At 41.1% G+C, this 14143-nt stretch overlaps 1 protein-coding gene across 1 annotated transcript; it reads left to right on the top strand.

Moving 5' to 3' along the window:
- The first annotated feature begins 670 nt into the window (after positions 1-670).
- Positions 671-10618, top strand: LOC121453799 (serine protease FAM111A-like). The gene is made up of 3 exons (XM_041660715.1): positions 671-750; positions 4871-4993; positions 7728-10618. Exons 2-3 carry the CDS (start codon positions 4913-4915, stop codon positions 9483-9485), a joined length of 1839 nt encoding a protein of 612 aa, XP_041516649.1. The 5' UTR covers positions 671-750; positions 4871-4912; the 3' UTR covers positions 9486-10618.
- Positions 10619-14143: the final 3525 nt, after the last annotated feature.

Below are 14143 nucleotides of genomic sequence, written 5' to 3'. Positions count from 1 at the left end.
ACAGACCCACATTGGTAGGGAAGAAGCAATTTCTGAAAGTTGTGACACGTGGCAGGTGCAGGAATTCACATAACACACAAATAAATAATAAACAAATGCTCTGTATGTCTAACAATTAAGATTTTAAAAAAGACCCATCTGTCTTTTCTAAGGATTTGCTTCTTCCTGACTGTTCAAGTACTGAGCCTGGTCCGCTGTAGGAATGTTGCCCCCTAGAAAAACCCTGGGTTCTCCTTCTCCTCCTCCTTGCTCATCCACTCCCTGCCTGCAGCAACCAATTGCACCTGCTACCTGGGCGCTCCTGCCTTGTCCCGCCGGGGTGGGGGGTGGGGGATGGGGGGTGGGGGGTGGGGGATGGGGGGTGGGGGGTGGGAAATCCCTCGTCATGGGCAGCTTCCTGAAGCCAGGCTGAACCTTCCACCGAGTCCTGGCTCCTCTGCTTCCCGCCTAGTCCAGTCGGCACCGGTCATTCGACTGGACTCTTAGAGGGGATCCCTGGAGAGTAGAGGTCCACACCCACTCAAAGCGCGTTTGGCTGCTTTCGCAACTTGGCCATTAGGGACCCGGAAGGATCCGCGCTGAGCTCGGCCAATGGAATGATGCATAGCGGGTTGCTGGGCAGCGAAAAGACCAATCTACAGTCTCTACTCCCAGAGCCAATGACGTATAGGGACAGCCTGGTTTCATTTTTTCAAAACGACGCGGGATTCTAGCTGCTGGAGGGAAGATCAAGCCCTGGGGGAAAAGCCGGTGAGTAAAATGTTCCTTAATATTAATTTCTGGCTCTTCAGTTTAGCATAGATTGATCAATCTGACTCTTTTGATAACAATACCATGCGGTTTTTATCAGAATATCTCGGTAGTACAGCTTGAAACCAGGGGTGGTGAATAGCTATCCTGGGTTTTTCTTTTTCCATATGAAGTTAAGTATTGTCCTTCAAGTCTGCAAAGAATTAAGAATTTTGTGAAGCCATCGCTGGAAGACATTTTTTTTTTTTGACGGCACGTGGATTGGGGTGGGGGGGGGACAGAGGGTGAATGGATATGAAGGAGAGGGAAGGTGGGGAGAGGAAGAGGGTCTGGGGGGATTGAAGGGAGGGGAAGCAGTTTGTCTGACTTGTTTGTCTGCTGTTTCCATCAGCATAAGTGTGCTAACCCAGAATGTTCTGCCAAGGGCTAGACAGTAGCAGTTGTCTTTATTATTCACTAGAGTAGCGTCCTTCTAACTGGCATGCTTATTCATTGTCGGACCCTGTGTCCCTTCAGGGCATTGAGAGGACAGAATGAACAGACTTAAAATGCTGGGTGCTGGATTCAAGTATAACAGGTGCTGGCCATGAGCAAGAGTCTATGAACAAACTGTGATAGTCTGCGGGGATGGGTGGGGGAGGGGAGTTCTGAACTCAGACACACTGAAACCTCAGGGAGCTTCTAAGTATGGAACATCCTTGGGGCCAGAAGCGAAGGTGCTGCCCATCTGAAGGACCCAGGTAGCCCAGGTTTGTTTTCAGGGGCTACTTCTTGCCCCAGAATGCTAGAAAGAATGACACATGGTGGTAGAAAAAAAAAGAGGCAAGAGACCTTAAGACAGGGGGAAGTGAAGGTGGGAGAGAGGGGGAGAGAAGAAGGAGGAGGGGAGAGGAAGAGGAAGTGGTTGGGGAGTAGGGAGGAAGGGTGAGAAAAGCTAGAGAAAAGAAAAAGGAGAGGGAGAGAGAGAAAGGGGAAGAAGATAGAGAAAGAGAAATTCCAGGAAACTGTCCAGGAGACTGGAGGCAGGACCTTGTCCAAGCTTTGTGGGCTTATTGCTTTATTGAAAATATAAAACAAATATAATTAGCTCAGTGGACTTTGGCTTCTCAAACTACAATGGGGTGGTTGAGGATAACTACAGGCACTTCACACTTTAATATAACTTGATCCAACATGGATACTGGAAATGAACATGGAATGGTTCATAGCCTGTTCACATTTCCCACTGTAACTGCTTAAGTATGTGCCAGTGAACGACAAGATTCATATTTCTTTCTGTGACAGCCCTGGCTGTCCTAGAACTTACTCTGTAGACCAGGCTGGCCTCGAATCACAAAGATTCCCCTACCTCTGCCTCTTGAGTGGAGAGCTGGGATTAAAGTGAGCCACCATTGCCCGTCTGTGCGCACTTTAATTTTTAAATACTCATAGTATGAGTCATCCATCAACAGACAGAGAAGCTGAGCTTGTTTTTCTGGTTGAACAAAATTTTTGGCCTGCAGAGATCAAATAGTCCAGTCCAGTTCTTCAAGTACTCATCCACTTTTATTTCCTACAGTCCAAGGAGTATACTTGTGATTGAATATTGGTATTGACAGCAGCACTATCAATAATGTTCACAGAACTATCTATTACATATGGTCATTGCTTGAAGACTTTATCCACATTACATGTTTTTTAATCTTCACAACAGCGGAGGCTGACTCTGTCATTCCTCTCAGGGAAAGGGAGAAGCAGAAAATAGCCATTGTGCCCAGGGTCATGCAGCAGGTGGGTGGCAGTCTGAGCTGAGCCCAGACTCATTGCCACAGATGCTGCTGTGCATGTCTTTATAGGCAGTCCTTGTCTCATTTACAGTTGCTTTTCACCAACAGGAAACCAGGCCCAGGCAGGGCAGGAAATCTCTTTCACAGCTCATTAGCAGCAGCTACTGGTGGAAATCAAGGACTCAGGCTCCACAATGAAGGGGTGAAGATCATAGACATCACGGTTAAGATCATGGCTAAGTCTTTGGATGGCTCCTACTTGACTCAGAACTTCAGTTATAAAACAGAGAGAAGGTAGCCAGGGGTAGCCATCTGTAGACAACGTTTGTGTTTTCTTCTGATAGTTTTCTAAATGGAAAGAGTTAAAAAGCGTAATTAAGTTGGGTGTGGTGGTGCTCACTTAAACTCTAATACTGAAGAGGGTGGGGCTGGAGGATGGTCAGTTTGAGGTCATTTTGGGCTAGAAAACAAAACTTGTTTTAAAGAAAAATACATTTAAAATATGATTTATGCATCTCAGTTGTATTTTGATGTGAATAAATTGGCATTGGAAATATATAAGAAAATGTCCTTAACTTGTACAGACAGAAAGTAACTTAGTGTTAAAATCTTACCATGTCGCTATATGCAATCTACTAGTTAAAAAGACTTTGTAGGTGGCAGTTCTTAACCTTTGAGGGTTGCATATGAGATATTTACATTATGATTTATAACAGTAGCAGAATTACAGTTATGAGGTAGCAACAAAATAATTTAATGATTGGGAGTCAACAGAACATGAGAAACTGTAGTAAAGGGTCCCAACATTAGGAAGGTTAAGAACCACTACTCTAAGGTTACATATGTGGCCAGTTGGTAGAGTGTTTTTCCTTCATGAAAGAACCCATGGTTTGGTTCTCTGAATCACATATGCCTGATGTGTCTGGTATAGACAGTAGAAAGATGGAGGCAGGAGGATCAGGGGTTCAAAGTCTATGGCCAGCCTAAGTTTCATGATACTTTGTCTCAGGAAGAAAAATATATAATATGAAAAGAATCTCTAAGAACAAATTGTTTGCTGTATGATAAATATTTGTCTTTTCAGTTAGAAAACGATGTTGATACAAATTTGGCGAAGTATACTCACTGGAGTTTTGTGATTTTGAATGAAAATTTAACCTCTCTAGAAAGACGTCAAGCTCTCCACTCATTCTTTGAATGTGTCTTTCTAACTGAAGTGTTAGGGTTGGCCACGTACTAGGCGTTGTTCTGATGGCGACGTACAGAAGACAGATGAGCTTTCTGCCCTCTGTGGTGCATGTTCTTCAGGTGATATTTAGCACTGTCGGAGAGTTCCCTTTGCAGAGACAGCAGGAGAAAATACCACTTCAAACAAAGGCCTAAAGTAGTAATTAATGTTTCTAACTGTCATTTTGGTCAACTTTTCAGACTTCTTTTTTTTTTTTTAAATATTTATTTATTTAGTATACAATGTTCTGTCTGTATGCCTACAGGCCAGAAGAGGGCGCCAGACCTCATTGCAGATGGTTGTGAGCCACCATGTGGTTGCTGGGAATTGAACTCAGGACCTTTGGAAGGGCAGGCAATGCTCTTAACCACTGAGCCATCTCTCCAGCCCTTCAGACTTCTTTTTGATAATACTTTTCTATTTCCTGTGTTTTCAGGTTAGTGCTCAGTTCTTATTCTGTATAGTTTCCTGCCCTTATCATCTCTTTATTAAACAAAGGGCTGATTTTAACACCAATGTAAGTAGAACATTGTTTTGAGTTTCCCAGCTGCAAACTCTTTGTAGGGTACGTGTATTTGAATTCTCTGTTTACTTTAAGCTGTGGGTTTGGATACGCCATCTCCATTGTCAGACATATCCTTTCTCTCAACAAAATCTATATAGAACCCGCTTTTCATGGTAGTGACGGGGTTAGCTAACACAGATGATTTCTGTTAAGTGTTTGGTAGAGGGCATGGCATGTGATGCTGTGCTTTTGTTATTTGGGTGACTATGTTTGGTGAATACCATCCTGGGAGAAGCAAGGCCAGAGCTGAAGGGGAAAGATAGGATATAGGACCCAGTTCATCTTTTAGTCTGTATGTAGAGATACTGCCATAACTTGAAACTTGAAACACCTTTTTCTCTTTCTTTCTTTCTTTCTTTCTCTCTCTCTCTCTCTTTCTTTCTTTCTTTCTTCTCTCTTTCTCTCTTTCCCTCCCTCCCCCCCTCCCTCCCTCCCTTCCTCTTTCTCCTCCCCATTCTTTCTTGTTTTTCTGAGCTGAGGACTGAACCAGGGTCTTGCCTTTACTAGACAAGCATTCTGCCACTGAACTAAATTCCCAACTGAACTTGAGCCATTTTGAAGTTTGTGTTTCAGCTGAGCCACTTGCCTCATCTCAAATTCACCATGAGCTCTAAGAAGCGCAGATCACAGATGATCCCATTCAATGCAAGGAAAAATAAAAAAATCGATGAGTTTTTCCATCAGGTATGTATATAAATTTTGCTTGTAAGATACACTAGTAGCAGTCTTAGCCACCATGGGTCTTAGGTCACATAGGATCTACTGCCAAGAAATTGCCTTATTGTTGATTGGGACAATGACATACTCTAGGATCTTTCTCAGATCCTACTTTAATTTGGTGAATGGCAGCAAAGATGGGTAATGCAATACAGATTTTAGCTATACCAAAGCAGTGTTTAATAAAAAAAAAGTTGCAATCATGTCTGAAACCTTAATAAAATAAATTAAATATAATATGTCATATCAACCCGTGGAACAGACAAAATTAATACTGTTTATGAGATCATATTTAATATGTCACAGCAATCTGTGAAACAAAGTTAATACTATTTAATAGCACTGAAATGTCTGAGTATGATTGGTCCCTTCAATCATACCATCCTATATTTGCTTGGATTTTGTATATTTATTCTTACTATAAACTTCATAGGCAAGTGAGGAAGGTTGGTCCAATTTGTGTATGAAAACAAAAGAGAGAGCGGAGTGCTTGAGCCCAAGATAAAGACTTGGGCGAGCTTGCTGAGATATTCAGAACCTCCTATTTTCTTTTTTTTAAAAAAATATTTATTTATTTATGATATACACAACATATTGAGGGCACCAGATCTCATTACAGATGGCTGTGAGCCACCATGTGGTTGCTGGGAATTGAACTCAGGACCTCTGGAAGAGCAGCCAGTGCTCTTATCCTCTGAGCCATCTTGCCAGCCCAGAACCTCCTATTTTCAAGCTCTGTTATGACAAACAATTGTGTCCTCCGAGACTAAAATGTTCCTTTATTATATCAAGACAGTTGAGAAGTGTCAGGCATTTGATGTGCAAACTCAAAGTCTTTTTCTTGTTTATTTGTGTCTAGATTCTAGAAAACAAGGCATCTAAATAACTAGAAAACTCATGTCTACACAAGGTTTGTTTATTTCTGTCCTACTCTGTAACAGCAAGCTTGAGGAATACATGTGATCTCTTTCCCTTTCAAGGAAAGGTGACACAATGCTGTAATCCCAACATTCCAAAGGCTGAGAATAGAGGACTGTGAATTTGATACCAGAGTGAACTATAGAATGCCTCAAAAAGGAAAAGAAAAAAATTTGGCAAAAATGTCCATATCTGTCTAGGAGTATTTGAATATATAAAGGTCTATTATAGTACTCCTGTGGAAGTGAAAAGCGTGTTTCTGACCAAATCTAAACTACAGAGGTGTATTTAAAGAGACTCTATGCCTGGATGGAATTTAGATTTAGATTGCCTTGCATTCTTTTTGTCTGTTTAACTGAGAATGTTAGTGTCACTAAATTGATGACAGGTATAATTTTTAACCAAGCTCCAACATCGATGCTTCCATTACCAGTGAGTGACTTCACTGGCCGGTGAACTGGTTGCATATTGACATCTTTCTCAGGATGAATATGACCTAGGGAAAATGACCCTTTCAGACATAGTTGTCAGCTACTGTCTTAGTTTTTTTTTTTTTTTTCTGTTGTTGTGATAAAATACTCCAACAAAAGCAACTTAGAATAGGAAGGGTTTGTTTGGCTCACAGTTTCTTACAATCCATCATGGCAAGGAAGTCACAGAAGTAGGTCCCTGGGAGAGTTAGTTACGTTGCATGCATAGTCAATAGTAGAGAGCAATGAATGCATGCTCAATTCCCCCTTATCATCTTAAATAGTCCAGGATTTAACCTAGGGAATGTTGCCAGCAGGGTTCAGGTTGGTTCTCACTGGAACTGATGTAACCAAAACAACACCACTACAGATGTGTCCAGAGACCCATCTTCCAGGTGATTTGACGTCCTGTCAAGCACACAATAAGCAACAACTGCCATGGACATTTTTAGTTTTCATTGAGACTTTCCTGTTTACTGAATTTGATTTATGTCCTCCCATTTTCTTCCTTCCTGGACTTTCTTAGTGAAAGTCCTATAAAAAATGGGAGATGATGAAAATTTACAAAAAAATGTATAAGCTCATGCAAAAAGACAAAGGGAATAGTATCCATTCATTTCATGATAAATGTTGCCTGAATCACGCTATTAAGGAAATATGAAAATTATGAGTTTGAAGCAAACCTGGGTGGCACACTGAATTCCAGGGATGTCTTAACTACATAGCAAGATTCTATCTCAATAAATCACTGATTATTTGTTGTTGATGTAGAGGAACTGAGTTTGATTCCCAGCACCCACATGTGGTTTACAAACCCTGGCGACTCCCAGTTCAAGTGAATCTGATGCCTTCTTCTAGCCTCTATGGGCACCAGGCTTGCATATGGAACACATGAATACATGTAGGCAGAACATTCATATACATATCATAAATCTTTAAAAACCCAATTAATGATAAATAAGTAGCTTAATAAACTGTTATTGCAATATACCTTATGCTTGGATAAGATAAACTGTATATTGCTGAAAATAATAAAAATAACTTGAAATACTATCCATGCAAACTGGATAGCACTTGTGTCTATTCTACTATTTGTTAGAAAATGCACCATGTGTAACAAGAGGAGCTTTTCTGACTGATGCGATAGCAAGTTGAGGTAGTATTTTAGATACCAAGATAAACTCTGTTTTAATTCTATTTACTGGTCTTTTGAAATTGGCATTTAATTTCCCACAGAAATGAAGGGAGTTGACACTACAAAAAGAAATATGACTAGAGTTTTTAGTTATAAAGTATTCACCATTTATTTTTAGGTCCCTAAAGAAGAACAGAATGATTCCAGTATTTCTCAAGTAAAAGGGGACTCTAGAAAAATGCCAAGAGATATAACCAACACCCAGGACCAAAGATCACTTTCATCTAAGAAAATTCAACAAGATCAGATTCCTCCCTCAAATAAGAAAATTATAGTCACTTTAGATGTTAACCGCAGAAAAAACAAAAATATGAAGCATGAGCTGACGTATAGTGAGACAAGTAGCTTATATGCAGCACTCAACACTCTCAATGCTGTCAAAGAAGAGATAGAAAATCAACAAGGCAAAGAGATGTTGGTGTGTGGCAAAGAAGGAATCGAAGGGTACATAAACCTTGGCATGCCCCTCTGCTGTTTTCCAGAAGGCTGTCACTTGGTCATTAAATTTTTGCCGTGTAAAAGTGAGCTGGAAGATAATAAGCAATTGTTTGAACCACAGGACCATCCGTCCACCAGTTATGTCCGATTTTATATTCATGCAATTGGGAGTAAGAGAAGAATGATTCTGAAATATGGAGAACTTCACAAAAATGGGTACAAACTCTGTGTCTATGGCCTCAAAGGAGAGTCCATCAAGGACACTCTGAGGAAGGATGGCAGGTTTCTTTCTTTTGTAGAGAGTGACCATTGGAAGCTCATTTATGAATTGGACACCGTCATAGAAATCACCCAGCCGGTTGATGAGTTAGATGGCAAGCTCTTTCAGGTTGAGGCTGAGCCAACAAACAACCCGAGGATATCATCCGTCACTAAGAATTCTGAGTTAGAGAACAGAAGCTTTCATAGGGTAGACGAATACATTGTAGATCAATACCCCGTATTAAAAGAACAACGAGAAAAACTCAGAGCGTACATCAAGGAAGAAAGTGACAAAAGAAAGAAGAAAGCTTCCTTATTCAAAATGCACAAAGAAAACTTTGGGAAACTGACAAGAAATTCTACTCCTGTTAAAGTGCTCAAACATCTTTCAAAGGCCAGTGACTCGGTTGGGTACCTGCGGTGGAACAATAATGGAAATGAGGGCTCTGCCACCTGCTTTGTTTTCAAAGAGTCGTACCTTTTCACTTGTCGGCATGTGATAACTGACATCGTGGGGGAGGGTGTAGAGCCAAGTAAGTGGGCAAGCACAATTTCTCGATGTGTAAAGGTGATCTTTGATTATGAAGAATTCCCACCAAGAGAAGACAATGCTTTTAATGTTAAACCCTGGTTTGAGATATCTAGTGAAAACCTTGACTACGCTGTCCTAGAACTAGAGGAAAATGGACATCAGGTCCCTGCCGGACTGTATAATGGAATAGGACCTGCGCCAGATAATGGGTTGATTTATATCACTGGCCACCCAGATGGAAAAAAGAAGTCTACAGATGGTTGTACAGTGGTCCCTCAATATAATCGAGGAAGAAAATGTGAGGAAAATGTTCAAGCAAGAGAGGCAGCAGGCGACTATGTCTTTACGTCTTTTCTCTCCATATACACCCAAAGAAGCTTCCAGGAGCTGCTTGGCAATTCAGATGTAGTTACCTATGACACCACTTTTTTTGGTGGGTCTTCTGGGTCCCCGGTGTTTGATTCTAATTGCTCATTGGTGGCCATGCATGCTGCTGGCTTCTCTTGTGAGTATCAAAGTGGAGTTCACAGTATTATTGAGTTTGGTTCTACTATGGAATCCATTATTGCTGATATTAAGCAAAATAAATATTGGTTTAATAAAATCTTTGGAAATTGTCAGGATGAAGAAATGCTGAGCCCATAGTCCTAAAAGAATTTAATCTATTTTCCACATTTAAGGAAATTGCCTATGGTGTTATTATTCTGCAGACAATAATGTTTTATGAACTCTTAAAATGATGGATACTACCAAAAGATGGATGTTCTAGATTACTCCCTGTGCACTTGGCATTCTTTCGAAGTTCATGAACAACTCCAAAACACACAAAAAACAGTTTGGTTGAACTATTTAAGTAAAGTAACATGAAAAAGATTAAGCAAACATCAGGTCTCAGTGGACTTAGTGTCAGGAGATGCAAAGATATGAAAAATTTCAGAGCATGGAAGCTGAAGTTGTGGGCCAAAGAGAATAAGGGAAAAGGATTTATTTCTTTCAACTAATTTAAAGGCACTGCTTCATTTGGTTTTTATCTGTATCTTCCTTCTCTGCTGACCAGAGCTCAGCCAGATCACTGGGTCACAGGTTTCTTAGCTCCAAGAAGTCCCTGAAGTCACTTGCTTTTCTTCTGCTCTGGCTTTCTGGCTTAAGGCTGGAGTCTGGAATCATCTTCAAGGAATGGTGTGGAAGTCACTGAGCAGGCAAGGGAACTGGTCTCTGCTATACAATGTGGACACCTGGGAGCTCCTGGACTTGAGTTATGGGAAGCGAACACTGGAAGAGATGGTTTTTACTTCATGGCATTCACCATGGAGTGGGCCAGGAGGACATTGGACACAGCCTAGAACACTTCTCAGCAATGTGACACTCAAGTCCTATTCTCTTGAAGAGAAAGGAAGGCGTGGTCAGGAAACAAGCTCACCACCATCAAAATCAAGGGAAGTATATACTGAAGACAGCTGGCGGTCTTAGATTATCTGAGGGCAGGGGCAGGCGTGGATAAGATGGTGTGGAATGATTGTTAAGGGGTCAGATACACCAGCAATTGCATTGATTCTTCAGTTTCCCTTATTTTTCCAGACATCTCCTAGCACTACTGTGTAATGTTTTCTTTCTCCTGCACTGTCTGTCTTTCCCAAAGGAAATACAGAGGGACCAACATTTTAAAAGTGTGTATATGTAGTGAGTTAGAAGTAATAAGCATAAAGATGATTTGAATGGCATTCCCATTGGTTTGTTCCAAACACGCATCCTCAGTGCTCTAAAGTAATAAAGATGGTTTCCACAGCTGTTTGTCTTTTAGTTATGCATTTCTTAACACTTAACAGCCAAAAGATCCTCATTATTTTCAAGTTCTCTTCGGGGTGGGGTCACTGTATCACCACTGACAGGGAAATTATTCTCGAAGATGAAAATGTTGTGTAGCTCCAGAGAGCCTGATCCCATGGTTCAATTTTCTTACACATTTAAACACAGTATAATTTGGAGGGGGGGGGGAAGTTCCCATGTTACAGTTCTTATAACCAAGATTCAGAGATGGTTACATAGAAATTTCTTTGCACCATACCCCATTTATAGTTTATTTTATAGTATCTGAGACCTTTATCCCATGAATGGGTTTTATTGACTGAGAAACAGTGCTCAGGGCTAGGACCTGGAAAAGAAGAATGTTTAATAAGATCAAGGATGGATTCTACTGATGGAGGACATGAAGTACACGGAACCTCTTTCATAAGGATGATTTCCATTCACTGAGAGGGAGACAAAGCTCATGATTGGGTCCTAAACAATTCTCAGGATCTGGGGGAAATTCAGGTGGAGCCTGGCTTTTAATAGAATAGCAAAAGGATCACCAGGTTGTCTGACCACTGCCCCGCATTCCAAGTGACCAGACATCATCCATTTTGTTGAAGAAAATAGGTGCATGTGGTTGACAATCCTGGTTTCTTCCATGCTTACTCTAAGCTGTGTTTCCAACAAGTTTTCATATTTGCTCCCTAAAATTAATTAGGAAACATCTCAGATCAAGTACTTGTAATGCTTCCTGTCATTTGCACAGAGGACTGAGTGAGTTGCATGCTACACTCATTCCCATCTGAGATGAAACAAGGCCACGATCTAAATTCTCAGCTCTCAATCTATAAAACTTCTTAAGATTTATTTATTTTATGTGTATGCTATTTTGTCTTCATGTATGCCTGCACACTAGGTATTTGACCAGTGCCTGAGGAGGCCAGAAAAGAGGTCATCAGACCCTCTGGAATTGGAGTTACACTTGGAGTATTGTGAGCTTCCATGGAGGCGCTGGGAACCAAACCCCTGGTCCTCTGGAAGAAATGTCCATAACCCTGGAACCAACTCCTCAGTCTGCCAACTTGTAATCTATAAATAACTGTCCTTTCTGTTACATACTCAGTACTGTACATTCAAGAACCTGAGAGGATTCCCTGGGATCTTAAAGTCTGTCAACCAAGAAATAAATGTAGTGGGGGAAGGAAGGGGATCAAAAGTCCCCACTGATCCCTATGTTAGAGGTCTGACTACAGGAGGGAAGGTTGAAGATAGTGACCCACGTGGTTCTTCACTGTTACTCACGTTGTTCTCTGATGAGGAGCAGGACAGGATGGGTGGTGACCATGGATGAGCAAGTTCCATGACTCTGCAGTAAAGGGATGCAGTTACAGCTACTGAATACATAAATTACTAATGTGGAAATAAATCTTGTCAACAGTAATGTGATACATAGCACTGGGTGAACCAAGACATTAGAAATAATTACAGTTAAAACCAGAGGTGATTTCTTTTTCTTATTTTGAACTCACTCTTCCCCCATCTTATCTTCAGTTGCTCTTGTGGGTGGAAAAAGTAAGACATAGTTGTGAGAGCTTACTATCCCAAAGGGGTTCTGGAGGCCATGTATAATTGTATGCCCACATTGGCAGGAACTCAAAGAAGGACTCAACATTCTTGCTTTAACTCATTCAACTATGCCACAATATCCTTTCCTTTCCAATGAAGACATGGTCAAAGTCAGATCAACCTGTTAGAAACAGTGAGAGACAGCATGATGGGTGGGGAAGACACTTGGACTCCATCTCCTGTAGCATTGAGTTACCGGGAGAGAAAAGGATGCTGGTGTGAAAAGATGCTGACAGTCCAGTTTCCTCTCTCTGTCTCTCCACTGTCATTCCTTCCCTTCTCCAGCTATTCTTACCCGCATCTCTCATTTCCCTGGGCTTCTGAGCAGGAGTATATGGGATAAGCCTCTGATTTTTATTGTGATTCTGTTAGTGGGAGGGAAACAATAAGAGTCAACTGATGGAGCTTAGGTTTCAGTGGAGGAAGGAACAGAAAAAGAATCCAAAAAAAATAGGATGATTTGGGTGGATTCAGATGAGTGGTGCAGAAGGGAACCTCTTGTTTGACCTCTGCTCAGTTTGAACATGTAGCTTGTTCCCTGGCCCTATGTGTAAGCTATCAAAACCTGAGTCAGTAAAGGAGGGTGGGAAAGTCCCGCTGTGGTGTTTCAAGTCTCCTAACCTGCTTAGAGGCCATTTCCTAGCACAACATCTCCCTCTGTCGGATGCATCCAGGAACTACAGTCCTTCCAAACAGGAAGCCAAGGCAAAACTGACAGCTGGACGCAAGACTTTCTTCACTTGGCATATTCTTTTGGTGGTGACTCAAGTGATATTCATCATTGAGTCAATCCCAAAAGAGCATGCCAAGTGAAGAACGGAAGTATGTAAAAGGCCTTGATATTTAAATTTAAATAGTTTAACTAAGAGTTTAGCCTGCATGGTCTCAATTTTATTGATTTTTAAAAAAATGAGAGCTAGCTGCCTTGCCAAAGGCAATTTTTCTCTTTATCACTTCAGTTTAACTGACAAAACACAGAAGAGGCCCTGGCCCACATGCATTTCAGAAGGAAAGAGATCAAATCCATGGGTAATAAGGAGAGACAAATACCAGGGACATTCCAGAACCTTTATCCAGAGGTGGTAGAGGGAGACCATCAAATCTTCTACACCCCACCAGGTAAAAGGACACATGCCACCTGGTAGATTTTGGGTCAGTGAGAGAGGAAGGAATGTGATTACCAGTCAAGTGACGTATTTGAGCCTTTCCCATTACTCTTTGACCATATTTGATAACTCATTGATGGTTGCATCCACTTCAGACTCAGGAAAGCATGACAGGCAGGGTCTCAGAGGGCCAAGAAAGGAAGCTTTTGCTCATGGCATCATGGGCAATGCCAGTCCTGGGCGAAATGCTAGATAAGGCTGAGGGGAATGGAAAGGACAGCAGTAGAGGGATGTACCTGAGATTAAAAACAAGTGGCTATATCACTGGGTATAGAAACTGGGTATATTACTCAGATCCTACATCTGTTATGATGATTAATGGCAGGAAACCAACATATGAGTTCTGGAGAGATTATACATTCAGCCCACAGTGGAAATTAAAGCAATTGTAGAAGTAACAGGCAATAAAAACAATTTCTCTTTCATTTACCAGAAATGAATAATGGAAATTTGATTTTTAAACATTATTATTTACTCTATATTAGTCCTATTTACAATAACCCTATATGTCTTCTTAAAACAGTTTGTGTTACATCAGTAAATACTATGGCTAGATGGGTTAACACACAGCTCATAGAAAGGAATAGAGAAGTTGGAAATAGGTTCACAGGAATATGTCCAGTTGTCATTGACAGAGGAATTTGACCAAAGAAATTCAGAGGAAACTTTTCAATAAATTACACCGGAGCAGTAAGTTCTCTGAGCCACAAATGAAGGAGA

Source organism: Microtus oregoni, unplaced genomic scaffold (genome assembly GCF_018167655.1).
Source record: "Microtus oregoni isolate MIOR12 unplaced genomic scaffold, Mior012 000012F_ref0000307, whole genome shotgun sequence".
Lineage (NCBI taxonomy): Eukaryota > Metazoa > Chordata > Mammalia > Rodentia > Cricetidae > Microtus > Microtus oregoni.
Note: the sequence above shows the minus strand (reverse complement) of the source record. Positions and strands in the feature narration are given on the sequence as shown.

Coding starts and splice junctions, on each gene's coding strand:
- LOC121453799 (XM_041660715.1), top strand. CDS start 4,913: ATGAGCTCTAAGAAGCGCAGATCACAGATGATCCCATTCAATGCAAGG. Junction 4,994..7,727: donor TCGATGAGTTTTTCCATCAG/GTATGTATATAA, acceptor ATTTATTTTTAG/GTCCCTAAAGAAGAACAGAA.